The sequence below is a fragment of the Phasianus colchicus genome, chromosome 38, assembly GCF_987193195.1.
Source record: "Phasianus colchicus chromosome 38, bPhaCol1.hap1.1, whole genome shotgun sequence".
Taxonomy (NCBI): Eukaryota; Metazoa; Chordata; class Aves; order Galliformes; family Phasianidae; genus Phasianus; species Phasianus colchicus.
Window position 1 is genome coordinate 2,011,862 of NC_143473.1, and position 24,495 is coordinate 2,036,356.

The following is a 24,495-nucleotide window of genomic DNA, read 5'->3' on the forward strand; positions in this document are numbered from 1 at the left end:
GGGGGTCATGGGATGCAGGGACACTCAGTGGGGGGAGCACTGGAGCAGGGGCATTGGACCCCCAGGTTGGGTTTTGGGGGGACACAACTCCTTCTGGGGGGCTCTGAAGGGTCCTCAACCCATTGGGGGGGGGTCCCTATTGCTGTTTCTGTGCCCTTATGGGGTGTCTGGGGTGGGGGGGGGTCCTGGGGTGCAGGGACATTCAGTGGGGGGGGGAAATGCTGGCAGGGGGGAATTAGACCCCCAGCCGTGGGGTTTGGAGGACCACTGGGGGGACCCAACCCCTCCTGGGGGGCTCTGAAGGGTCATCAATTTTTTTTGGGGGGGGGATTCCCATTCTGGCCAATCCCAGCGCTGGGACGGAGTTAACAGGCAGGAGGGTTGGCAAATGAGATTTGCGCACGCTTGGGGTGGTGACATGAGGGAACGGAGCCAATCAGAGGCAAGGGCTGTTGAGCGGCGTGCCCCTTGACCAATAGGGTGTCGAGGGGCTGCCGAAACGCCTTCTGGGAGCTGCGGAGAGTCGGAAAGGATCTGAAGAAGAAGGCGGAAGCTCCGTGCAGACCAAGACGGTGGGCGGGGCCAAATCCAGACGAATGGTTGATCTAGCCAGTCACCTCGGTGGGCGGGAGAACGAAAGGACGCGCTGACCAATGGGATGCGTTGTCCTTTCTGACAGGCAGAAGCGCGGACGAACGAGGGACGGGCTGGCAGGCCCGCAAGGCCAATCGCTTTGGAGGGCGGGGCTTTCGGCTGAGCGGCATCGCTGTCAGCCAATGGGATGAGCGCTCCGCCTGAGTGGCGTGGGGCCCGCCCAATGGGGGCGTGGCGGAGGCGGTGCGGCGGAGCGGGGCGCCATGTCGCGGCGGCGGTGGCGGGGCCCGCAGAGCGCGGAGGGCAGCGGCCGAGGGGGCGAGATGGGCAAAATGGCGGCGGGAGGGGGCGGTGGGGGCGGCTCGGGGAGGTATTACGGAGGGGGGGGCGACGGAGGTCGAGCCCCGAAGCGTCAGAAGACGGAAAACGCGGAACCGCCGCCTCATGGGCCCGGAGGACCGGGGGGGGGCGGCGGGGCTGGGGCCGGCGGAGCGGTGAGAGGGGGAAATAGTGGGGGAGGGGTCGGGAAAAGGGGGGGGGGGAGGGGTTCCTGGGGTGGGAGGGGGGGGAGGGCCACGTGGGGGGGGGGGGGGAGGGGATCTGGGGGGGGGGAGGAGTTGGGGGGGGGTTAGGGGGGAATTAAGGTTAGGGGTTATGGGGGTTGGGGGGGGGTTAAGGGGGTTTGGGGTTTGGGGCTGGAATTGGGGTAGGGTTGAGGGGGGTTGGGGTAATTAAGGTTGGGGGTTGAGGGGGTAGAGAGGGAAATTAGGGTTGGGGTTTGGGGCTGGAATTGGGGTAGGAGTAGGGTTGGGGTTGGGGGGGATTAGGGTTGAGGGTTGGGGGGGAATTAAGGTTGGGGTTATGGGGGTTAGGGGAGTTCAAGGGGGTTGGGGGTTAGGGTTGGGGGGTTAGGGGGGAATTAAGGTTAGGGGTTATAGGGGTTGGAGGGGGGTTAAGGGGGGTTGGGGGTTAGGGTTGGGGGAAATTAGGGTTGGGGTTTGGGGCTGGAATCGGGGTAGGGGTAGGGTTGGGGGGGTAATTAGGGTTGGGGGGGCTAAGGGGGGTTGGGGGGTTGGAGAGGGAAATTAGGGTTGGGGTTTGGGGCTGGAATCGGGGTAGGAGTAGGGTTGGGGTTGGGGGATTAGGGTTGAGGGTTGGGGGGGAATTAAAGTTGGGGTTATGGGGGTTAAGGGAGTTCAAGGGGGTTGGGGGGTTAGGGGTGAATTAAGGTTATGGGGTTTGGGGGGGGGTTAAGGGGGGTTGGGGGAAATTAGGGTTGGGGTTTGGGGCTGGAATTGGGTTGGGGGTTGGGGTTGGGGGGTCAGGGGGGAATTAAGGTGGGGGTTAGGGGGGTTTGGGGGGGGTTAAGAGGGGTTTGGGGTTAGGGTTGAGGGGTTAGAAGGGGAAACTAGGATTGGGGTTTGGGGCTGGAATTGGGGTAGGGATTGGGTTAGGGTTAGGGGTTGGGGGGCTTACGGGGGAATTAAGGTTAGGGGTTATGGGGTTTGGGGGGGTTAAGGGGGGTTGGGTTATGGGTTAGGGGAGCTTTGGGGGAGTTAGGGTTAGGGGTTGTGGGGGTAAGGGGGATTGGGGAGGTTGGGGGGGAATTAGGGTTTGTGTTAGGGGTTGGATGGGAGTTGGGGGGGGTTGGGGTTAGGGGGGAATTAGGATTGGGGTTAGGGGTTGGGGGGGGTTGGGTTAGGATTGGTGGAGGTAGGGTGGGAATTAGGGTGGGGGTTAGGATTTGGGGAGGGTTGGGATTGGGGGGGGTTGGATTAGGGTTGGTGGGGGGCTAGAGGGGGAATTAGGATTGGGGTTGGGGTTAGGGGGGCTTTGGGTTAGGGTTGGTGGGGGGTTGGGGGGGAATTGGGGTTAGAGGTTGGGGGGGTTGGGTGGGGGTTAGGATTTGCAGGCTTGGGGTTGGGGGGTTTGGGTTAGGGTTGGTGGGGGACTATGGGGGCAATTAGGGTTGGGGTTGGGGGGGTTGGGTGGAGGTTAGGGTTTGGGGGGGGTTGGGTTGGGGGGGTTTGGGTTGGTGGGGGACTATGGGGGCAATTAGGGTTGGGGTTGGGGGGGTTGGGTGGAGGTTTGGGTTTGGGGGGGGTTTGAGTTGGGGGGTTTTGGGTTGGTGGGGGACTATGGGGGCAATTAGGGTTGGGGTTAGGGGGGTTGGGTGCAGGTTAGGGTTTGGGGGGGGAGGTTGGGGTTAAGGAGAGGTTTGGGTTAGGCTTGGGGTCCCGGTGTGCTTTTGGTAGCTCTGATGGCTGCATTCTGAGCCAAGTTTTCCCCACGTTCCCTCCCAGGAGAACTACGATGATCCCCACAAGACCCCCGCCTCCCCCGTGGTTCACATCCGAGGGCTGATTGATGGCGTGGTGGAGGCTGACCTGGTGGAGGCCCTGCAGGAGTTTGGTCCCATCAGGTGAGTTGCAGCAGCCCTGTGGGTCTGTTCCCTTCCTGCAGTCAGCTCATTCTGAGCTCCGTCCCCTCTGTTGCAGTTACGTGGTGGTGATGCCCAAAAAACGACAGGCCCTGGTGGAGTTTGAGGACATCCTGGGTGCCTGCAATGCTGTCAACTACGCAGCTGACAACCAAATCTACATCGCCGGGCACCCAGCTTTTGTCAACTACTCCACCAGCCAAAAGATCTCCCGCCCTGGAGACAGCGACGACTCCCGTGGTGTCAACAATGTTTTGCTCTTCACCATTCTCAACCCCATCTATTCTATCACGACGGTGAGCGGGGGGTTCTGAGGGGCCTCACGCCCCTTGTTGCCATCTCAGTGGTCTTAAATCTGCTTTTCCTGTTCCTTTACCCCGTGCTCGTGTAGCTTGTGGGGTTTTTTTTTCCATGTGGGCGCATTGTTTTGGGGTTCTGGTGGCAGTTGCTGTGCCTCATGCAGATCCTTTATCTCTGTTTTCTTCCAGGATGTCCTCTACACCATCTGCAACCCGTGTGGCCCCGTGCAGAGGATTGTTATCTTCAGGAAGAACGGCGTCCAGGCCATGGTGGAATATCCTTTTGGTGCCTCAGAGCATCTCCATTCTGTCCTCCTGCTGTGGGGCTGCTCAGAACCCCTTTAAACAGAGCTCCGTGGCTGCGCAGCCGTGATTCTGGTGCTCCTGCAAAGCTGTTTCAGTTTAGCTATTTCCTGGCTTTGCCCACACTCAGATCCTGTTCTCACCTAGAGGGAACTGTTTTGAAATGCTAATTATTTTGCAGCCTTATCCCTTAACAGTGTGAACGTTTGACTCAGTGCAGAGCGCACAGCGAGCCAAAGCGTCCCTGAACGGGGCTGACATCTACTCTGGTTGCTGCACACTCAAGATCGAATACGCCAAGGTGAGCAGCCAGGCAGCCCAAACAACCCACAGCACACTGCTGCAGGCGCTCATCCCTCTGTCTGTCCGTCTGTCTGCCCACAGCCCACACGCCTGAACGTTTTCAAGAACGACCAGGACACCTGGGACTACACCAACCCCAACCTCAGCGGACAAGGTAATGTCCCTGCAGTGCTTTGTCCCTTCGCTGCCGTCGGGTACAGCACTCACAGCTCTCACCTTAACGTAATGCCGTGTTGCTGCCTTGCCTTCACCCAAAAGCCTTTTGTAGGGCTGGTGGTGAGGGGAGAGAGCTGGGCTGAACACCCAGCTGTGAGCTCCGGGCTCCTTTCGAGGCTCTTGCTGCATCTCGCTTGTCGGGAAGCGTCGGCGCGCGGCCCTGCGAGCGAGGGAAGTCTCTGCACACTTTTGGGGAGTTTTGAGGTGTTTTTTGGTGGTTTTTTTTTTTTGTGTGTGGTTTTTTTTTTTTGTTTTTTTCCCCCCCTTCCTCGAGGAGCCTCTGTTGGTTTGGGGAAAAAGTGCCATTGCTTTCTAGCCCTCCCACCCCAGCGTCTCATCCTCGACCGGGGTTGCCTCCCCTCCATCCCTGAGCAATCCCTGAGCAGAGGGGGCGGCTGCTTCGTGTCTGCAATCAGAGGGGAAGGGATTTAACGACAGGTTTGGGGGGGGGGGTGGTTTTTTAGCGCCGACTCCCCCTCCTTCCACCCCCTCCCCTTCCCTTTTCCTCGGGTGCTGAAGCAATGGCATTACATGACATCCCCAGAGCACGGGCAGAGCCCTCCTCCAAGGTACATACGTAGATGTGCAGAGCGGTCGCAGGGCCGTGCATTATTGAGATGCATCCGGGCTCGCCTGGCAGGCGGCTGGGAACGGGGAGGGGGTGCAGTAACGTGGCCTTTCCCAGCTCCAAGCACATAAACCCAGGGACCGTTCTGCGGCGGAAATCCCGAATGGGCCGTGACCTGCCTCTGCACATTCCTCACACCATCACACAGTGTAGAAAAAAAAACAAAAAAAAACAAACAAAGCTCACTGGAGAAAACACGCAGCATCCAGAAACAAGCAACAGCTTGAGCTCATTACATCAAGAACACCACACCGTGGCCCAAGGACTCTACAGCACAGAGAGAAAGAGGCGCAGCATGCCACAGCAGACACTACCTTTACTTAAACCAAACCAGAGTGAATCCACAGAACTAGAAAACACAGCCCAGAGGGTCCTCACCACGAGCCCAGCAGCGGCGCTCTTACGGAGAACGGAGTAGAGCTGAGGCCCTCCAGCCTTAGGATTGCTGTCAGCACGGTTTGGTTTGGGAGGGCAGTTCTTTGCTCACACAGTTTCTCCTGCAGTCCTCAACTGCCACCATTATCAGCGCCGAGCGGAGAGCAAAACCAAACCACCCCAAGGGCACACAGATCCCCATGAGGCCGTAGCTGGGGCGCTCGGGGCCGAGACACATTTCCATTACAGAGGAGACACGCACACGGGAAAGAGCTACACAGAGCCAGAAGCACCATTCTGTTACAGCCCCACACAAATCAGGAGTGAAACACGGAGGAACACTTTTCATTTATCACACCTTTATGTCCTCTCTTGGTACCTCTTGAGGACAACACAGCTGTGAGACGTTTCTTTTTTTTTTTTTCTTTTAAAGATTTTGCTTTTTTTTTTTTTTTTAAAGAAAGATTGTAGCGGTTTTGTGCCTTTGACCTGTGTTTATGACTCTGAAACCATGTGATGCAGGGTCGCAGTGTATGTTTGATGGGACGCCATCTTTCAGAACTGTGCTAACTCACTCTTGAAGCGTCCAATGGTAAGAGACATACAGAACTGTTATATGACAATGGACTTTGTACTTTGCACTCCCGCTGTAAGTAGCCCTTTTCCATCTTTGTCATGGAATGAACCGTACGGATTCACGCGGAGAGGGACGAGAAGAGCAACTGTTTGGTGCCATGAGCGTGGTGATGCCGTGTCTGTGATGGGTGCTGACCCGACTGCTGTTGCTTTGCTGCCTGTATCAGGGCGGGGAGATGTCTTGCCACTTGATTTCGATAGATGATGATTTATTTGCTTATTTATTTTGTTTCGTTTTTGGTTTTTTTTTTTTTTTCTATATGTTAATAATTAATTGTTTTACGGATCGATAGAGCGACGGCCCGGAGCTGGGGGGTGAGCAGCAGGTGCTCCTCTCCCAGTGCCACGGGGACAACACGATTCTGAAGGGAGGATTGGGGTGGGGGGAGGGAGCTGTAGGAGGGTGGGAGGGGGACGGTGGGCAGCGCTGCCCATCAGTAGCGATGTCAACACTCCCAGCTACGTCACCTCCCCAGGATCCTTGGGCAACCCCCGAGGTCCCCGGGGAGGTTTTAGGGACTCGGAGGGGCCCCGTTTGCCACCTGTGCCCCCCGATCTGTGATGTTCACCCCTTCACCTTCTGACTGCAGGAGACCCAGGAGGCAATCCCAACAAACGCCAGCGGCAGCCCCCACTCCTGGGAGACCACCCAGCAGAGTACGGTAGGACACTGCGGTGCTGGGGGGCACAGAGGGGGGGTCGTGGGGGTGTCAGCTCCCCACCATGGGGTCCTCAACCCTCTCCCTGTGCTCCCCCCCCCTCCCACATTTACCAGGAGGACCCCACGGCGGATACCACGGGCACTACCACGATGAGGGCTACGGCCCCCCGCCGCCCCACTATGAAGGGAGGAGGATGGGACCCCCAGTTGGGGGGCACCGTCGGGGGCCCAGCCGTTACGGCCCCCAATATGGGCACCCCCCACCCCCACCGCCGCCCCCCGAGTACGGCCCCCACGCCGACAGCCCCGTGCTGATGGTTTACGGTTTGGATCAGTCCAAGATGAACTGTGACCGAGTCTTCAACATCTTCTGCCTCTATGGGAACGTGGAGAAGGTGATCTGGGTGGGCAGCCCCCCACCCTTACCTCTCCCTACCCCCCTTCCCTTCCCGTTCTGTGGGGGCAGAAAGCTCGGGAGCAACGTAACGCTGGGTGCTGTCGACAGGTGAAGTTCATGAAAAGCAAACCAGGGGCAGCCATGGTGGAGATGGCAGATGGATACGCTGTGGACAGAGCCATCACCCACCTCAACAACAACTTCATGTTCGGGCAGAAGCTGAACGTCTGGTGGGTGCTGGGTGTGGGTTGGGGGCGATGCGAGCAGCGCTGGGGCTGCGTTAACCCCATCCTTGTGCCCCTGCAGCGTCTCCAAGCAGCAAGCCATCATGCCTGGGCAGTCTTACGGGTTGGAGGATGGCTCGTGCAGCTACAAGGACTTCAGTGGATCACGCAACAACCGCTTCTCCACCCCCGAGCAGGCGGCCAAGAATCGCATCCAGCACCCCAGCAACGTGCTGCACTTCTTCAACGCTCCCCTCGAGGTGACAGAGGAGAACTTCTACGAGGTAGGCCATCCTTTGGATGCAGGCACGTTTTCTGTATCTTCTTTGGATTTGGAGCCACACGCGCACCCTGTTTTCTTTTCATTTCCTGCGTGTCTTTAACCCATTTGGGGTTAAATTTGGAAAGCAAACGGGATCCTGGGCTCCATCAGAAAAGGTGTGGCCAGCAGGGACAGGGAGGTGATTGTCCCCTTCTACTCTGCTCTTGTGAGGCCCCAGCTGGAGTATTGCATCAAAGTGTGGAGCCCCCAGTACAAAAAAGACAGGGAGCTGTTGGAGAGGGTCCAGAGGAGAGCCACAAAGATGAGCAGGGGGCTGCAGCACCTCTGCTATGAAGACAGGCTGAGGGAGCTGGGCTTGTTCAGCCTGCAGAAAAGAAGGCTGCGGGGTGAATCGTTGCAGCCTTCAGTACATAAAGGGAGCCTACAGACAGGAGGGGAGTCAGCTCTTGGAAAGGGTCAATAACAGCAGGACGAGGGGAAATGGCTTGAAGTTGAAGGAGGGCAAATTGAGGTTGGAAATTGTTTGCTGTGAGAGCGGTGAGGTGCTGGAACAGCTGCCCAGAGAGGCTGTGGATGCCCCGTCCATCCCTGGAGGTGTTCAAGGCCAGGTTGGATGGAGCAGCCTGGTGTGCTGTGAAACGTGGAGGTTGGTGGCCCTGCACGTGGCAGGAGGTTGAAGCTCCGTGATCCTTGAGCTCCCTTCCAACCCTGGCCATTCTATCATTCTGTGACTAAACACCCCCCCACAGTTTTCCTCTGCTGATTGATCCATATATATGTATTTTTTTGTGTGCTTTCTCTCCCTCAGATCTGCGATGAGCTGGGAGTGAAGCGGCCGTCCTCCGTCAAGGTTTTCTCTGGCAAGAGTAAGTGTGTGTGGGCAGGGAGCGGAGCGCGGGAGCTCCCTGCCCCCCGGGGTGGGCAGGACGGGGCGGCACGGCCGCCCGCAGCCCCCGGGCTGAGGAAGGGTCACTCCTCTGCAGGTGAACGCAGCTCCTCTGGGCTGCTGGAATGGGAATCCAAGAGCGACGCTTTGGAGACCCTCGGCTTCCTCAACCACTACCAGATGAAGAACCCCAGTAAGTTGCCCCCCCCCCCCCCCCCCCTGCAATCGCCCACACGACCCCAAACCTCCCTTTATTTTCTCCTCCATTCACCCCATTTTCTTCCCTGCAGATGGGCCCTATCCCTACACGCTGAAGCTCTGCTTCTCCACCGCCCAGCACGCCTCTTAAGTGAACCCCCCCCCCACCCACGGGGCCCCACCCGGCCGGACCCTGCCCTCTTTTTTTTTCTTTTTTTTTTCTTTTTTTTTTTTTCTTTTTTTTTTTTTTTTTAAAAAAAAAGCAAACAGAACAGTCACGTAGAGGCTGCCTGCAGGGGAGGCCGTGGCGGTGCCCCCCTCCCCCCTCCCCCCCCTTCCCCACCTCTTCCCCTCTTCCCCTCCCATCATTTTTAAGGAGAACGATCGTATGTGTGACCCATCCCCGTGTTGTAACCCCCCCCCCCCCCTTCATTTCCCCCCCCCTGATCCCCTCCCCACTGCTGGGCCCCCGGCGCCTTTCAATAAACTGTTTGGAAACAGCTGCTTTTCCCCAGCCTTTAAAGGGAGAGGGGAGTCGGGGGGGGGTTGTGCCTTTCCCCATTTTCAGTGGGAAAGGCAGTGAGAATGGGTCTTGGGGGGGGGGGGGGGGGGGGGTTGTGGGGGCAGCCTCCCTCATTTTGGGGCGTAGAATGGGATGAAATAGAGCAGAATGGAGCTGGGGATGTAGTGGGATCAGCCCCCCATACTTGGGGGGAGATGATAGACATGGAAGGGGGCTGGGGGGTGCAGCTGACCTCATTTGGGGTACATAGAGGGGAATGGGTGCAGCCCCCCCCTCCTTATTTGAGGAGGGGGATAACAGGGTTCCCCCCACCTGGGGAGGGGAGGGGAGGGGAGAGGAGAGGAGAGGAGAGGAGAGGAGAGGAGAGGAGAGGAGAGGAGAGGAGAGGAGAGGAGAGGAGAGGAGAGGAGAGGAGAGGAGAGGAGAGGAGAGGAGAGGAGAGGAGAGGAGAGGAGAGGAGAGGAGAGGAGAGGAGAGGAGAGGAGAGGAGAGGAGAGGAGAGGAGAGGAGAGGAGAGGAGAGGAGAGGAGAGAGCGGCGCTTCCTGCTGGGATAGAAGGCACTTCCGCTCCCGGGGAGGGGAGGGCGGGACCGGAAGTCGACTTTGTCCTATCACGCTCCTAGTGGGTCACGTGGTGGGAGGGGCCGCCCGTGTGGTGGAAGGGGCGGCTCTCTCTTCCCCACTTGTTGACCTCGACCCTTGGAGGACTGAGTGGCAGCGAATGGCGGCGATCGCTGCGGGGCTGCGGACGTTGCGGACACGACGTGAGTGCTGCCAGTAGCTCCCAGTTGGTCCCAGTTCCCCCTTCCTTGCTCCCAGTGGCTCCCAGTTGGTCCCAGTTCCCTCTTCCTCGCTCCCAGTTGGGCCCAGTTGGGCCCAGTGGCTCCTTCCTTGCTCCCAGTTGCTCCCAGTGGCTCCCAGTGGCTCCTTCCTTGTTCCCAGTGCCTCCCAGTTGCTCCCAGTTCCCCCTTCCTTGCTCCCAGTAGCTCCCAGTTGGGCCCAGTTTCCCCTTCCTTGCTCCCAGTAGCTCCCAGTTGGTCCCAGTTCCCCCTTCCTTGCTCCCAGTTGGTCCCAGTTGGTCCCAGTTCCCCCTTCCTCGCTCCCAGTGGCTCCCAGTTGGTCCCAGTTCCTCCTTCCTTGCTCCCAGTGCCTTCCAGTTGCTCCCAGTAGCTCCCAGGTGGTCCCAGTTCCCCCTTCCTTGCTCCCAGTGCCCCCCCCAGTCCTTTCCCAGTGGCTCCGGTGCCCTGCTCCCTCTCCCCCAACACCTCCCAGTCCCTTCAGAGCCTCACCAGTCCCCCTCTAACGAATTCCTGTCTCTCCCCAGTATCACCCAGTGCTTCCCAGTCCCACTTCCCAGTCCCACTTCCCAGTCCCACTTCCCAGTCCCACTCTGGCTCCCATCTCAGCGCATTACGACGCCCCAAACTTCCTTCCACAGCAGCTCCCAACGCTCCCCAATCCCTCCCAACCTCCTCCACTCCCTCTTTTTACCCCCTAGCCCAGTGGCTCCCATCTCTCCCCAGTCCATCCCCATTCCCTTGACCCCCCCCCCCCCACCACCAACACCACCACATCCCCCCCCTCACCCCCCCAGCAGCATCGTGGCTGTTGACCCGCACCATGGCTACGGGAGCAGCAGAACCACAGCACCGCAGCTTTGAGACCCTGCGTGTGACACCAGTGCAGAAACATGTGTTGCACGTAGAGCTGAACCGCCCCGAGAAGAGAAACGCCATGAATATCGCCTTCTGGAGGTACCCCCCAACCCCCCCCCTTACCCAATTCATTCATCTCCCCCCCCCCCCTTTGCCTCCTGGGGTCAATTCCTCAGTTCTCTCCCTGCAGGGAGATGGTGGAGTGCTTCCAGGACATCAGCCAGGACTCATCGTGTCATGCCGTCGTCATTTCAGGAGCAGGACCCATCTTCACAGCTGGTGAGGAGGGGGCTGCCACTCAAAAGTCTCCAGGACCCCCTGAGGGAGTGGGTGGAGGTGGATTTGGGTTCGTTACAGGGGACTCACGGAGACTGGAAGCGTTTAAACAGAGGGGGGGAAATGAGGAGGGCTCCCTGCCCCCCAGCTGGGGGATGAGGAGTGGGCGCAGCTGAGCCCCCATGCTTGGTGGTGGTGAATTGGGACCCCCTGGAGGTGGATTTGGGTTTGTTACAGGGGGGCTCACAGAGACTGGAAGCGTTTAAACAGAGGGGGGGAATGAGGAGGGCTCCCTGCCCCCCAGCTGGGGGGTGAGGAGTGGGCGCAGCTGAGCCCCCATGCTTGGTGGTGGGATGGGATAATGGTTTGGGATAATGGAATGGGGTAACAGGATGGGGTAATAGTTTAGGGTAATGGGATGGGGTAATGGTGTGGGGTAACAGTTTGGGATAATGGTTTGGGGTAACGGGATGGGATAATGGGATGGGATAATGGTTTGGGATAATGGGATGGGGTAACAGGATAGGATAATGGTTTGGGATAATGGGATGGGATAATGGTTTGGGGTAATGGGATGGGATAATGGGATGGGATAATGGTTTAGGGTAATGGTGTGGGATAACAGTTTGGGATAATGGTTTGGGTAATGGTTTGGGATAACAGGATGGGATAATGGGATGGGGTAACAGGATGATATAATGGGATGGGGTAACAGGATGGGATAATGGGATGGGGTAACAGGATGATATAATGGGATGGGGTAACAGGATAGGATAATGGTTTGGGGTAACAGGATAGGATAATGGTTTGGGATAACGGGATGGGATAATGGTTTGGGATAACGGTTTGGGTCACAGGGATCGACCTGGTTGACATGGGCAGCGATTTCATGATGGTGGACGGTGAGGACACGGCCAGGAAGGCCTGGCAGCTGCAGCAGAAAATCCACGCGTACCAGGAGAGCTTCACCGTGTTGGAGAAGGTGGGATCGGATTGGGATTGAGGTAATGGGATGGGATGGTGGGATGGGAACGGGGCAGTGGGGTGGGGGGGAGGGATGGGATAACAGGATGGGATAATGGTTTGGGATAATGGATGGGATAACGGGATGGGACAATGGTTTGGGATAATGGTTTGGGGTAACGGGATGGGATAATGGGATGGGATAATGGTTTGGGATAACAGGATGGGGTAGCGGGATGGGATAACAGGATGGGATAACGGGATGGGATAATGGTTTGGGGTAACGGGGTGGGGTAACAGGGTGGGGCAATGGGATGGGATAATGGAATGGGATAACGGGATGGGATAATAGTTTGGGATAACAGGATGAGGTAATGGGATGGGATAATGGGATGGGGTAACGGGATGGGAAAATGGTTTGGGGTAATGGGATGGGATAACGGGATGGGGTAATGGGATGGGATAAGGGAATGGGATAACGGGATAGGATAATGGTTTGGGTAACAGTTTGGGATAACAGGATGGGGTAACGGGATGGGATAATAGTTTGGGATAATGGATGGGGTAACGGGATGGGATAACGGGATGGGATAATGGGATGGGATAATGGTTTGGGGTAATGGGATGGGATAATGGGATGGAATTAGGAACGGGACCTTTTGTTCCCTGCTGCCCCGCAGTGTCCCAAACCTGTGATCGTGGCTGTGCACGGCGCCTGCATTGGCGGAGGTGAGCAGGACTTTGTGAGGGGTCTTGGGGGTTGAAGAGGGGAGGGGGGGCTCACGGTGGACCCCTCTCACTGACACGGGGGTCCTCTGTGCAGGTGTCGACCTCGTGTGTGCCTGTGACATCCGCTACTGCAGCCAGGACGCCTGGTTCCAGGTGAAGGTAAGCAGGGGGACCTCAGGTGGCCCTGGGTGCCATCGGGCGTCCCCGCATCCCTTTGGCCACCCCTGGGGACCCTGCGTTCTTAAATCTCCCCGTGGTTCCTTTGGGGTCTCCATGTTCCCCTTTTGGATGCCCCCCCCAGTTTCAGGGACGTCCCCGCTGCCTCTCAGAGTTGTGACACTTGGGGGGTGGATGGGATGATGGAGTTGGCATCTTGGAGGTCTGTTCCAACCTGAAGACATCTCTGGTTGTCCCATAGCCACTTCAGTGTGTCTTCCTTCATGTCCTCACGTTCCCACGCCACTTCCCATGTCCCCAAACATCCCCAGTGTCCCCAAACGTCCCCCCATATCCCCTAACATCCCCCCATGTCCCCCCCCCCCCCCCGTGCCACAGGAGGTGGACATCGGGCTGGCGGCCGACGTGGGCACCCTGCAGCGTCTCCCCAAGATCGTGGGCAGCCAAAGGTGGGTGACACCGGGTTGGGGGGCGGGGGGGGAACAGGACGTGGTGGGACACAAACAAGGACCCCACCTCACCCTCCCCCCACCCCCCCCATCCCTCAGCCTTGTCAACGAGTTGGCCTTCACCGCTCGCAAGATGATGGCCCCCGAGGCGCAGAGCTGCGGTTTGGTGAGGTGAGCAGCACCCAGGGGTGCCACCCCCACCTCTCCCCCCGTGTTCCCAAAGCGGAGACCCCCATCTCTGCTCTGCCCCTTTTCTTCCTTCTCCCCACCCCCCCCTGCAGCCGTGTTTTCCCAGATAAGGCTGCGTTGCTGCAGGGAGCCCTGGATTTGGCCGCCTCCATCGCAGCCCGCAGCCCCGTGGCCGTGCAGGGCACCAAGGTGAACTTGTTGTACTCACGGGATCACCCGGTGCCTGACAGCCTGCGCTTCATGGTGAGCATCTCCCCCCCCCACATGGCCCCCCCCCACATCCCCTCTCCATATTCCTCATCATCCCCCCCACATCGCCCCCCCACATCCCACATCATCCTCACATCATCCTCACCACATCCCCCCCCCACATCCCTCATGATCCCCCCCACATCCCTCATGATCCCCCCCACATCCCACATCCCCCCCCCAACATCCCCCATCATCCCCACCACATCCTGCCCCCCCATCCCCCATCATCCCCCCCACATCCCCCCCCACATCCCTCATCCCCCCCCCACATCTCCCATCCCTCATCCCCCCCCATCCCTCATCCCCTCCCCACATCCCACATCCCCCCCCACATCCCTCATCATCCTCCCCTCATCATCCCCCCCACATCCCCCCCCACATCCCTCATCCCCCCCCCACATCTCCCATCCCTCATCCCCTCCCCACATCCCACATCCCCCCCCCACATCCCTCATCATCCCCACTACATCCCCCATCATCCTCATCACCTCTCCCCCCCCATCCCCCCCATCCCTCATCATCCCCACCACCTCCACCCCCCACATCCCTCATCATCCCCCCCCCACATCCCCCCCCCACATCCCCCCCCCACATCCCCCTCCCCCACATCCCTCCCCCCACATCCCCCCCCCACATCCCTCATCATCCCGCCCCCCACATCCCCCCCCCATCCCTCATCATCCCCACCACATCCCCCATCATCCTCATCACCTCTCCCCCCCCATCCCCCCCCATCACACATCTCCCCCCCACATCCCCCCCCCCCACATCCCTCCCCCCATCCCTCATCATCCTCACCTCCTCACCACATCATCCCCACCACATTCCCCATCATCCCCCCCACATCCCCCCCCCACATCCCTCCCCCCATCCCTCATCATCCTCACCTCCTCACCACATCATCCCCACCACATTCCCCATCATCCCCCCCACATCCCCCCCCCACATCCCTCCCCCCATCCCTCATCATCCTCACCTCCTCACCACATCATCCCCACCACATTCCCCATCATCCCCCCCACATCCCCCCCCCACATCCCTCATCCCCCCCCCCACATCCCCCCCCACATCCCGCCCCCCACATCTCCCCCCCCCCCCATCCCTCATCATCCCTCCCACATCCCTCATCTCCCCCCCCACATCCCCCCCCACCCCACATCCCCCCCCACATCCCTCATCCTCCCCACCACATCCCCCATCATCCTCATCACCTCTCCCCCCCCATCCCCCCCCATCCCACATCCCCCCCCACATCCCTCATCCCCCCCCCCCACATCCCCCCCCACATCCCCCCTCATCCCCATCCCACGAGGGCTCTCCCACGTCCCCAGGCCGCCTGGAACATGAGCATGCTGCAGACGGAGGACATCCTGAAGTCAGTGCAGGCTGTGATGGGGAAGAAGGGCCCTGAGGCCGTCACCTATTCCAAACTGTAGGCTCAGAACATCCCCCCCCCACACACACACCCCCACCCCCCCAAATAAACGTGGCTGTGCCTGGATCCTGCATCCCCACCTCGTCTCTGGGGTGGCTGTGGGGTGGGAGCAACCCCAGAGACCCCGAATTTTTTTGGGATCACCACTGAACCCATAGGGGTGGCAAGAGAGAGGTGATATGGAGAACACGGGGTTACGTAGGGCAGGGAGGGGAAGAGATGGGGCCTGAGGCAAAGCCCAAGGAGGGGGGGGGGGTTGGAGCTGCAGGGATCCCACAGAATGGGAAGGGGGGGGGGGGCTGCAGGGTTTATAGGGGGGTCCCCTATGGGTGCAGAGGGGATAGATGGGGTTGACTGTTGAGGGTTTATAATGGAAGTTGAAGGGGTCAGCTCCCTTCTCCCCTCCCTCCCCCCTTCCCCTCCCTCCCCCCTTCCCCTCCCTCCTCCCCTCCCCTCCCTCCTCCCTTCCCCTCCCCTCCTCCCTCCCTCCTCCCCTCCCTTCCCTCCCTCCTCCCCTCCCTTCCCTCCCTCCCTCCTCCCCTCCCTTCCCTCCCTCCTCCCTTCCCCACCCTCCTCCCTTCCCCTCCCTTCCCTTCCCCACCCTCCTCCCTTCCCCTCCCTTCCCTTCCCCACCCTCCTCCCTTCCCTTCCCCACCCTCCTCCCTTCCCTTCCCCACCCTCCTTTCCCCTCCTCCCCTCCCCTCCTCCCCTCCCTTCCTCCCCTCCCTTCCCCTCCTTTCCCTTCCCTCCTCCCCTCCCCTCCCTTTCCTCCTCCCCTCCCCACTCCACAAAGAGGCACCCAAACAAATCCAACACCTTTATTGTCCCGTGGGGAGGGGGGGGGGGGAGGGGGTTTAAGGGGTGGGGGGGCTGAGGGGTGTCCCTTGAATGAACGAATGAATGAATGAGAAAGAGAAGCAGTGCTGCGCAGTCAGGATATCAGGATATATTTCTATCACAACCGTAAGAAAGGCAACAGGAACCTCGTCCAGGTGAACTTTTACTAAAAGATCAGCTGCTTTTAATTGGTTTGGTCCTCAGAAAAACCAAGGGGTGGGGGAAGGGATGGGGGGGGGGGGTCACCTCTTCCCTCTCCCCCCCCCATCCACACCCAACCCCCCCCCATTCTGGGGGGATTCTGTGCCCTGATTTGGGGGTGATGGTGGTGATGGTGATGGTGGTGGGGGGGGGGAAGTGGATTTTTGCTGCACAGAGCATAAATTAAAGAGATGTGGGGTTGAGGGAGGGGGGGGGCTGGCTGGGGGGGGGGGTTAAATGTGTGTGGAGGGGGGGGGGGGTCGGGGGGGGCTCCGTTTGGGGGCCTCTTTTGTCAGTTGAAAAAATAGAAGGGGATATATTAATAAAAAATAAGCGTTATCTGAGTGCCCCCCCCCCCCAACCCCACCCCAGCCAAAGCAAAAAAGTGAGCGAGCCCCCCCCCAATCCCCCCCCCCCACCTCCCCAAATCCCTCAACAGAGCAAAAAGTGGAAAAAAAAAAAAAAAATATATATATATATATATCATTGCATAGAGGTACACGTCGGTATAATGCGCGACACCCGAAAGTGGGGGGGCACAGGGGGGGGGGGTGTGGATTTGAAAGCACCCCCATAACCCTCAAACCCCCCCCCCCCAGCGTAGGGACGGCCGTGAGTGCGGATGCGAAGTGGCAGAGTGGGGGGATAAAAAGGGGGGGGAGGATTTGGGGTTTTGGTCCTGCAGGAAGCGCCAGCGCTCAGGGCTGGGAGTGGGGGGGGGGTTTAAAGATAAAAGGGGGGGGGGCAGCTCAGAGGTCGCTCTCCCCATAGAGGGCGGTGGAGAAGGATTTGTAGTCCAGGGCACCTGGGGTGGCGTCGGGGCCGCGGTACGGAGCCATGCGGGCGATGCAATATTCGGCTTGCTCGGGGGGAAGCTCGCGGCGCAGCTCCTCTGCTGTGATGTAATTCTGGGGGGGGGAAGGAAAAATGTGATGGGGGGGCGTTTCGGTGCCTTCCCGGAGTGGTGGAGAATCGTAGAATTGCTCAGGTTGGAAAAGGTTTTGGAGATGGTTGAGTTCGATCGTAGGATTTTCATTGATGTGCTCATTGTGCTGTGTAATAATCCAACGCAACCGTCTTACTCTAATTAAGAACCCAACCCAACCGTCTTACCCTAATTAAGAACCCAACATAACCGTCCTACCCTGATTAAGAACCCAGCCTAACCATCCTACCCTAATTAATAGCCCAGCCTAACCATCCTACCCTAACAACCCAACCATTCTACCCCAATTATCAACCCAACCTAACCATCCTACCCTAACTAATAACACAGCCTAACCGTCCTACCCTGATTAATAACCCAGCCTAACCATCTTACCCTAATTAATAGCCCAGCCTAACCGTCCTACCCTAATTAAGATCCCAGCCTAACCGTCCTACCCTGATTAATAACCCAGCCTAACCATCCTACCCTAACAACCCAACCATTCTACCCTAATTAATAACCCAACCTAACCATCCTACCCTGATTAATAACCCAACATAACTGTCCTACCCTAATTAAGAACCCAGCCTAACCATCCTACCCTAATTAATAACCCAACCTAACCATCCTACCCTGATTAATAGCCCAGCCTAACCATGCTACCCTGATTAATAACCCAGCCTAACCATCTTACCCTAATGAATAGCCCAGCCTAACTGTCCTACCCTAATTAAGAACCCAACCTAACTGTCCTACCCTAATTAATAACCCAACCTAACTGTCCTACCCTAATTAAGAACCCAATCTAACTGTCCTACCCTAACTCACAACCCTGAGGTGATGTGGGGACGCATGGGGGTGACATAGGGACCCATAGGGACCCACTGAGGTGACCCAGTGACCCATAGGGGTGACATAGCATCCCACAGGGACCCACTGAGGTGACACAGGGCCCCATAGGGGTGACATAGGGACCCATGGGGGTGATATTGGGACCCATAGGGACCCACTGAGGTGACCCAGTGACCCATGGGGGTGACACAGGGACCCATGGGGGTGACACAGGGACCCACTGACCCATAGGGGTGACCTAGGGACCTATGGGGGTGACATAGCATCCCACAGGGACCCACTGAGGTGACACAGGGCCCCACAGAGCTGACATAGGGCCCCATACGGGTGACATAGGGGCCCACAGGGGTGACATAGGGGCCCATAGGGACCCATTGAGGTGATCCAGTGACCCATAGGGGTGACATAGGGACCCACAGAGGTAACATAGAGACCCATGGGGGTGACACAGGGACCCAGTGACCCATAGGGATGACCTAGGGACCTATGGGGGTGACATAGCATCCCACAGGGACCCACTGAGGTGACACAGGGCCCCATAGAGGTGACATAGGGACCCATTGAGGTGACCCAGTGACCCATAGGGGTGACATAGGGACCTATGGGGGTGACACAGGGACCCATAGGGACCCACTGAGGTGACCCAGTGACCCATGGGGGTGACACAGGGACCCATGGGGGTGACACAGGGACCCACTGACCCATAGGGGTGACCTAGGGACCTATGGGGGTGACATAGCATCCCACAGGGACCCACTGAAGTGACACAGGGCCCCATAGGGGTGACACAGGGACTCACAGAGGTGACATAGGGACCCATGGGGGTGATATAAGGACCCAAAGGGACCCATTGAGGTGATCCAGTGACCCATAGGGGTGACATAGGGACCCATGGGGGTGACACAGGGACCCATGGGGACCCACTGAGGTGACCCAGTGACCCATAGGGGTGACACTGGGACCCAAAGGGACCCATTGAGGTGACCCAGTGACCCATAGGGGTGACATAGGGACCCACAGGGACCCACAGAGGTGACCCAGTGACCCATAGGGGTGACATAGCATCCCACAGGGACCCACTGAGGTGACACAGGGCCCCATAGGGGTGACATAGGGACCCACAGGGACCCACTGAGGTGACCCAGTGACCCATAGGGGTGACATAGCATCCCACAGGGACCCACTGAGGTGACACAGGGCCCCATAGGGGTGACATAGGGACCCACAGGGACCCACTGAGGTGACCCAGTGACCCATAGGGGTGACATAGCATCCCACAGGGACCCACTGAGGTGACACAGGGCCCCATAGAGGTGACATAGGGACCCATGGGTGTGACACAGCGACCCACAGCGACCCACTGCAGCTGCCTGGAGCTGCTGTGACCAAAATTCAGGACCCAACACTCGGCCCTATTGAACCTCATCCAGTTCACCTCGACCTCAGCCCTGCACTCCTCCCCCCCCCTCAATCTCAGCATCATCTGATTGAAGGACGGTTAATTAAGACGTTAATCAGAAGCAAGGGATGAGGCCGTGGGGGTGCAGCCTGGCGCTCACCTTATCCCCAGCCAACACTTTGAAGGATGCAATGACCTGGTCGGCCGTGTCGGTGTCGGTGGTCTCACGGGACATGAAGTCAATGAAAGCCTGGAAGGTGACGCTGCCGCTGCCGTTGGGATCCACCAGGCTCATGATGCGGTTGAATTCAGCATCACCCTGCCAGAAAGTGGGGGGCATCGATGGGGGGCGGCGGGGGTGACATTGCCAACCTCCCCTCTCCTTGCATCGATGGGGGACAGTGAGTGTGGCATCACCAACCTCCCCCCCTTCCCCTGCATTGTAGGGCTGGAAGGATGAGGTTTGACCCCAGAAATAGAAGGGAAATTGTGCTGCTTTGGGAGCTGCCCCATGACAGCATGGATAGGAAGGAGGAGAGAGAGATGGGGGGGAAAAAAGGGTGAAAATCAAATCCTTTCATTGATGGGGGACAGTGAGTGTGGCATCACCAACCTCCCCCCCCTCCTTGCATCGTAGGGCTGGAAGGATGAGGTTTGACCCCAGAAATAGAAGAGAAATTGTGCTGCTTTGGGAACTGCCCCAAAGCATGGATAGGAAGGAGGAGAGAGAGATGGGGGTGAAAAAAAGGGTGAAAAAAGGGTGAAAATAGAGCAGTGCCCATCCATACCAGACTGCATCCCGCCGAGAGGAGCAGCGCCCGGAACTCATCGGTGTCCGCAGGGCCCCCACGCTTCTATGCGGAGGAGGAGGATGAGGAGGAGGAGGAGGAGGAGGAAGAGGAAGAGAGCAGCCGAAGGGCAGAGATGTGCAGCACATGCAGAGAGGAAAACCAGAGGCAGCCCAGGAAGGAGAAACAGAAGGAAGAGATTGAGATGGAAGGAGGGAGCGCAGCAGCTCGGAGGAGGAGGAGGAGGAGGAGGAGGAGGAAGATGGGGATCCAAACCTGCCGGTCGTTTTCCACGTCGTAGCCCAGGCTGATCAGACAAGCCTTGAATTCCTCCGGTCCCAGAGCTCCGCAGTGATCCTGTGGGGGGGGGGTCCCAATGTTGGGGGGGGTCCCAATGTTGGGGGGGGTCCCCAGTGTGTTGGGGGGGGGGGGCAATATTGGGGCGGGGGGTCCCAATGTGTTGGGGAGGGGCCCAATGTTGGGGGAGGGGTCCAATATATTGGGGAGGGGGTCCCAGTGTTGGGGGGGGGTCCCAGTGTGCTGGAGGGGGGGGTCCCAATGTTGGGGGGGGTCCCCAGTGTGTTGGGGGGGGGGCAATATTGGGGAGGGGGGTCCCAGTGTTGGGGGGGGTCCAATGTGTTGGGGGGGGTCCCAGTGTGTTGGGGAGGGGGTCCCAATGTTAGGGGGGGTCCCAGTGTGTTGGGGGGGGAGACCCAATGTTGGGGGGGTCCCAATATGTTGGGGAGGGGGTCCCAGTGTTGGGGAAGGGAGATCCAATGTTGGGGAGGGGGGGGGTTCCAATGTGTTGGGGGGGGGGGGGTCCCAGTGTGTTGGGGGGGAGTCCAATCTGTTGGGGAGGGGGGCCCAATGTTGGGGAGGGGGGGGCCCAGTGTGTTGGGGGGGGGTCCCAATGTTGGGGGGGTCCCCAGTGTGTTGGGGAGGGGGGGCAATATTGGGGAGGGGGGTCCCAATGTGTTGGGGAGGGGCCCAATGTTGGGGGAGGGGTCCAACATATTGGGGAGGGGGTCCCAGTGTTGGGGGGGTCCCCAGTGTGTTGGGGGGGGGGCAATATTGGGGAGAGGGGTCCCAGTGTTGGGGGGGGGTCCAATGTGTTGGGGGGGGGTTCCAGTGTGTTGGGGGGGGGAGACCCAATGTTGGGGGGGTCCCAATATGTTGGGGAGGGGGTCCCAGTGTTGGGGAGGGGGGGGTTCCAATGTGTTGGGGGGGGGGGTCCCAGTGTGTTGGGGGGGAGTCCAATCTGTTGGGGAGGGGGGCCCAATGTTGGGGAGGGGGGGGGGGCTCCAATGTGTTAGGGAGGGGGGTCCCAATGTTGAGGGGGGGGCCCAGTGTGCTGGGGGGGAGGGGTCCCAATGTTGGGGGGGCCCAGTGTGTTGGGGGGGGGGGCCAATATTGGGGAGGGGGGTCCCAATGTGTTGGGGGGGGGCCCAATGTTGGGGGAGGGGTCCAATATATTGGGGAGGGGGTCCCAGTGTTGGGGGGGTGGTCCCAGTGTGTTGGGGGGGGTTCCAGTGTGTTGGGGGGGGGAGACCCAATGTTGGGGGGGGGTCCCAAAGTGTTGGGGGGGGGTCCTAATATGCTTGGGAGGGGGTCCCAATGTTGGAGAGGGGGATCAATCTGTTGGGGAGGGGTCCCAATGTCAGGAAGGGGGTCCCAAAATGTTGGGGAAGGGGTCCCAATGTTGGGGAAGGGGATCAATCTGTTGGGGAGGGGTCCCAATATGCTGGGGAGGGGGTCCCAATGTTGGGGAGGGGTTCCCAATGTTGGGGAGGGTCCCAATATTGGGGGGGGAGACCCAATGTTTTGGGGAGGGGGTCCCAAAATTGAGGAGGGTCCCAATGTTGGGGGCGGGACCCAAAGTATTGGGGAGGGGGTCCCAATATTGGGGGGGGGGGGGCAATGTTGGGGGTGGGGTCCTAATATGCTGGGGAGGGGGTCCCAGTGTGTTGGGGAGGGGGTCCCAAAGTTGAGGAGGGAGGCCCAATGTGTTGGGGAGGGGGCCCCAATATTGGGGGGGAGACCCAATGTTTTGGGGACGGGGGCCCAATGTTGGGAGGGGGTCCCAAAGTTGGGGGGGGGGGTGTCCCAAAGTCAGGGAGGGGGTCCCAATGTATTGGGGTAGGGGTCCCAACGTTGGGGAGGGGTCCCAATATGTTGGGGAGGGGGCCCAATGTTGGGGGAGGGGTCCCAGTGTTGGTGGGGGGTCCAATGTGTTGGGGGGGGTCCCAATGTTGGGGAGGGGGGCCCAGTGTGTTAGGGAGGGGGTCCCAATGTTGGGTGGGGGTCCCAATGTTGGGGAGGGGGTCCCAGTGTGTTGGGGAGGGTGACCCAATGTTGGGGGGGGGGTCCCAGTGTTGGGGAGGGGGTCCCAGTGTATTGGGGAGGGGGGCAATGTTGGGGGTGGGGTCCTAATATGCTGGGGAGGGTGTCCCAGTGTTGGGGGGGGGGTCCCAGTGTGTTGGGGGGGGGTCCCAAAATTGAGGAGGGGGTCCCAATGTTGGGGGGGTCCCAATGTGTTGGGGGGGGGGAACCCAATGTTGGGAGGGGACCAATGTTGGGAGGGGACCAATATGTTGGGGAGGGGGTCCCAATGTTTTGGGGACGGGGGCCCACTGTTGGGAGGGGATCCCAAAATTGAGGAGGGGGTCCCAATATGTTGGGGGGGGGGGGTCCCAATGTTGGGGGGGGTCCCAATATGTTGGGGGGGGGTCCCAAAGTTGGGGTGGGGGTCCCAATGTTGGTGGGGGTCCCAAAGTTGGGGGGGGGGTCCCAATGTGTTGGGGAGGGGGGCCCAATATTGGGGGGGTCCCAAAGTTGGGGAGGGGGTCCCAATGTGTTGGGGAGGGGGGCCCAATATTGAGGAGGGGGTCCCAATGTGTTGGGGAGGGTCCCAAAATTGAGGAGGGGGTCCCAATGTATTGGGGGGGGGTCCCAATGTGTTGGGGGGGGGCCCAATATTGAGGAGGGGGTCCCAAAGTTTTTGGGGGGGGTCCCAATGTTGGGGGGGGGTCCCAAAGTTGGGGGGGGGGTCCCAATATTGGGGAGGGGGTCCCAATATTGGGGAGGGGGGGTCCCAATGTGTTGGGGAGGGTCCCAAAATTGAGGAGGGGGGTCCCAATGTCAGGGTAGGGGGTCGGGGGTCCCACTGTATTGGGGGGGGTCCCAAAGTTGAGGAGGGGTCCCAATGTTGGGGGGGGGGGTCCCAATGTCAGGGAGGGTGGGAAGGATGCAGTTTGAGGAGCATCGACCAAGAGGGGGGCGGGGGGGGAAATCTTAGAGGTGCGGGGTGCCCCCCCCCCCAAAAAGAGGGGTTTTGGGGAGGGGGGGGCTGCGTGCACGGAGGACCCCCCCCCACCTTGTCGAAGTGGTTGAAGGAGGCGCGGAATTCCTGCATCTGCTCCTGGCTGATGCCCTTGGCGTCGCGCGTCAGGATCTGGTTCTCCACCTCGTTGATGGTGCGGGCGATGGTGGTCAGCAGCTGCTCCCAGCCCACGCGGATGTGCTGGGGAAGGGGGGGGGGGCGTAAAAATGGGGAGGGGGCAGCGCAGCAGGGCTGGCGTGGGGCCGAGACCCCCCCCCCCTTCCAATTAAAGCTCCGTATCCAGCGACAGCCCCCCAACCTGCAGCCCCTCTGCTCCCATTTTTAGGCGCCCAGCTCCATTTCCCAACCCTGACTTTTGCCCCCCCATCTCCCCCTTCCCCATCTCTAATTATCAAGCCTCATTTTTGCCCCCCCATCTCCCCACCTGATTTGTCACGCTGTATTTTGCCCCCCCCCCAATTAAAGCTCCATATCCACCAACACCCCCCACCCCGCATCCCCTCTGCTCCCACTTTTCTGCACCCAGCTCCATTTCCCAACCCTGACTTTTGCCCCCCCATCTCCCCCCTCCCCATCTCTATTTCTCAAGCCTCACTTTTGCCCCCCCATCTCCCAGCCTGATTTGTCACGCCGTGTTTTGCCCCCCCCCCAATTAAATCCCCCTATCCACCAACACCCCCCACCCCGCATCCCCTCTGCCCCCACTTTTCCGCACCCAGCCCCATTTCCCAACCCTGACTTTCACCCCCCCATCTCCCCCCTCCCCATCCCTATTTCTCAAGCCTCATTTCCCCTTCCCTTTCACCCCCCCCAGCCCCCCACCTCCATGGTGTAGTTGGTGTGCTTGTTGTCGAAGATCAGCGCCTCCTGCACCAGTTGGTGCTGCTGCTCCAGCAGCTCCAGGTTGGGTTTGTAATCCACAATGCTCTGCTCGTAGTGCTTCAGCTGCTGCAGCTGGTCCTCCAGCGTGCCGTGCATCTCGATGGAGATGCGCCCGATTTCCTGCAGGCGAGCAGCAAAGCAAACAATGCAACGAGCTAAAAAACAAGGGGGGGGGGG

At 59.4% G+C, this 24,495-nt stretch overlaps 3 protein-coding genes across 7 annotated transcripts in view; 2 read left to right on the plus strand and 1 right to left on the minus strand.

Moving 5' to 3' along the window:
* Positions 1-826: 826 nt before the first annotated feature.
* On the plus strand, positions 827-8,664 carry HNRNPL (heterogeneous nuclear ribonucleoprotein L). The gene is made up of 13 exons (XM_090129910.1): positions 827-1,088; positions 2,898-3,016; positions 3,093-3,330; positions 3,523-3,608; positions 3,841-3,937; positions 4,021-4,093; positions 6,385-6,456; positions 6,570-6,850; positions 6,961-7,082; positions 7,159-7,360; positions 8,168-8,225; positions 8,343-8,438; positions 8,536-8,664. The coding sequence occupies exons 1-13, from the start codon at positions 858-860 to the stop codon at positions 8,592-8,594; spliced, it is 1,734 nt and encodes a 577-aa protein (XP_089986036.1). The 5' UTR covers positions 827-857; the 3' UTR covers positions 8,595-8,664.
* Positions 8,665-9,570: 906 nt separating this feature from the next.
* Positions 9,571-15,162, plus strand: ECH1 (enoyl-CoA hydratase 1). Of its 2 annotated transcripts, none has more exons than XM_090129824.1 (10): positions 9,571-9,730; positions 10,561-10,720; positions 10,812-10,900; positions 11,755-11,879; positions 12,541-12,589; positions 12,684-12,748; positions 13,145-13,215; positions 13,315-13,386; positions 13,497-13,647; positions 14,988-15,162. In XM_090129824.1, exons 1-10 carry the CDS (start codon positions 9,688-9,690, stop codon positions 15,090-15,092), a joined length of 930 nt encoding a protein of 309 aa, XP_089985950.1. In that variant the 5' UTR covers positions 9,571-9,687; the 3' UTR covers positions 15,093-15,162. The 2 variants fall into 2 exon arrangements, with proteins under 2 accessions (XP_089985950.1, XP_089985952.1); XM_090129826.1 differs by having other exon boundaries at positions 10,564-10,720.
* Positions 15,163-16,687: 1,525 nt separating this feature from the next.
* Positions 16,688-24,495, minus strand: part of ACTN4 (actinin alpha 4) — a 40,074-nt gene continuing 32,266 nt past the window's right edge. Inside the window, exons 17-22 of one of the 4 annotated variants that reach the window (XM_090129820.1) lie at positions 24,259-24,438; positions 23,470-23,616; positions 20,373-20,453; positions 20,097-20,162; positions 19,469-19,627; positions 16,688-17,037 (exon numbers count right to left, since the gene is read on the minus strand). In XM_090129820.1, coding sequence (XP_089985946.1) covers positions 16,879-17,037; positions 19,469-19,627; positions 20,097-20,162; positions 20,373-20,453; positions 23,470-23,616; positions 24,259-24,438 — 792 coding nt within the window. In that variant the 3' untranslated portion in view covers positions 16,688-16,878. The remainder of the gene's footprint in view (positions 17,038-19,468; positions 19,628-20,096; positions 20,163-20,372; positions 20,454-23,469; positions 23,617-24,258; positions 24,439-24,495) is intronic. The other 3 variants (XM_090129819.1, XM_090129822.1, XM_090129821.1) reach the window with 3 other exon arrangements.

Bases quoted from the DNA above. Each gene is read 5' to 3' on its own strand.
- HNRNPL (XM_090129910.1), top strand. From the start codon at position 858: ATGTCGCGGCGGCGGTGGCGGGGCCCGCAGAGCGCGGAGGGCAGCGGC. The intron at 7,361-8,167 runs GTAGGCCATCCT...TCTCTCCCTCAG, and splicing joins CAGAGGAGAACTTCTACGAG to ATCTGCGATGAGCTGGGAGT. The intron at 8,439-8,535 runs GTAAGTTGCCCC...TCTTCCCTGCAG, and splicing joins CTACCAGATGAAGAACCCCA to ATGGGCCCTATCCCTACACG.
- ECH1 (XM_090129824.1), top strand. From the start codon at position 9,688: ATGGCGGCGATCGCTGCGGGGCTGCGGACGTTGCGGACACGAC. The intron at 10,721-10,811 runs GTACCCCCCAAC...CTCTCCCTGCAG, and splicing joins ATGAATATCGCCTTCTGGAG to GGAGATGGTGGAGTGCTTCC. The intron at 10,901-11,754 runs GTGAGGAGGGGG...TTTGGGTCACAG, and splicing joins AGGACCCATCTTCACAGCTG to GGATCGACCTGGTTGACATG.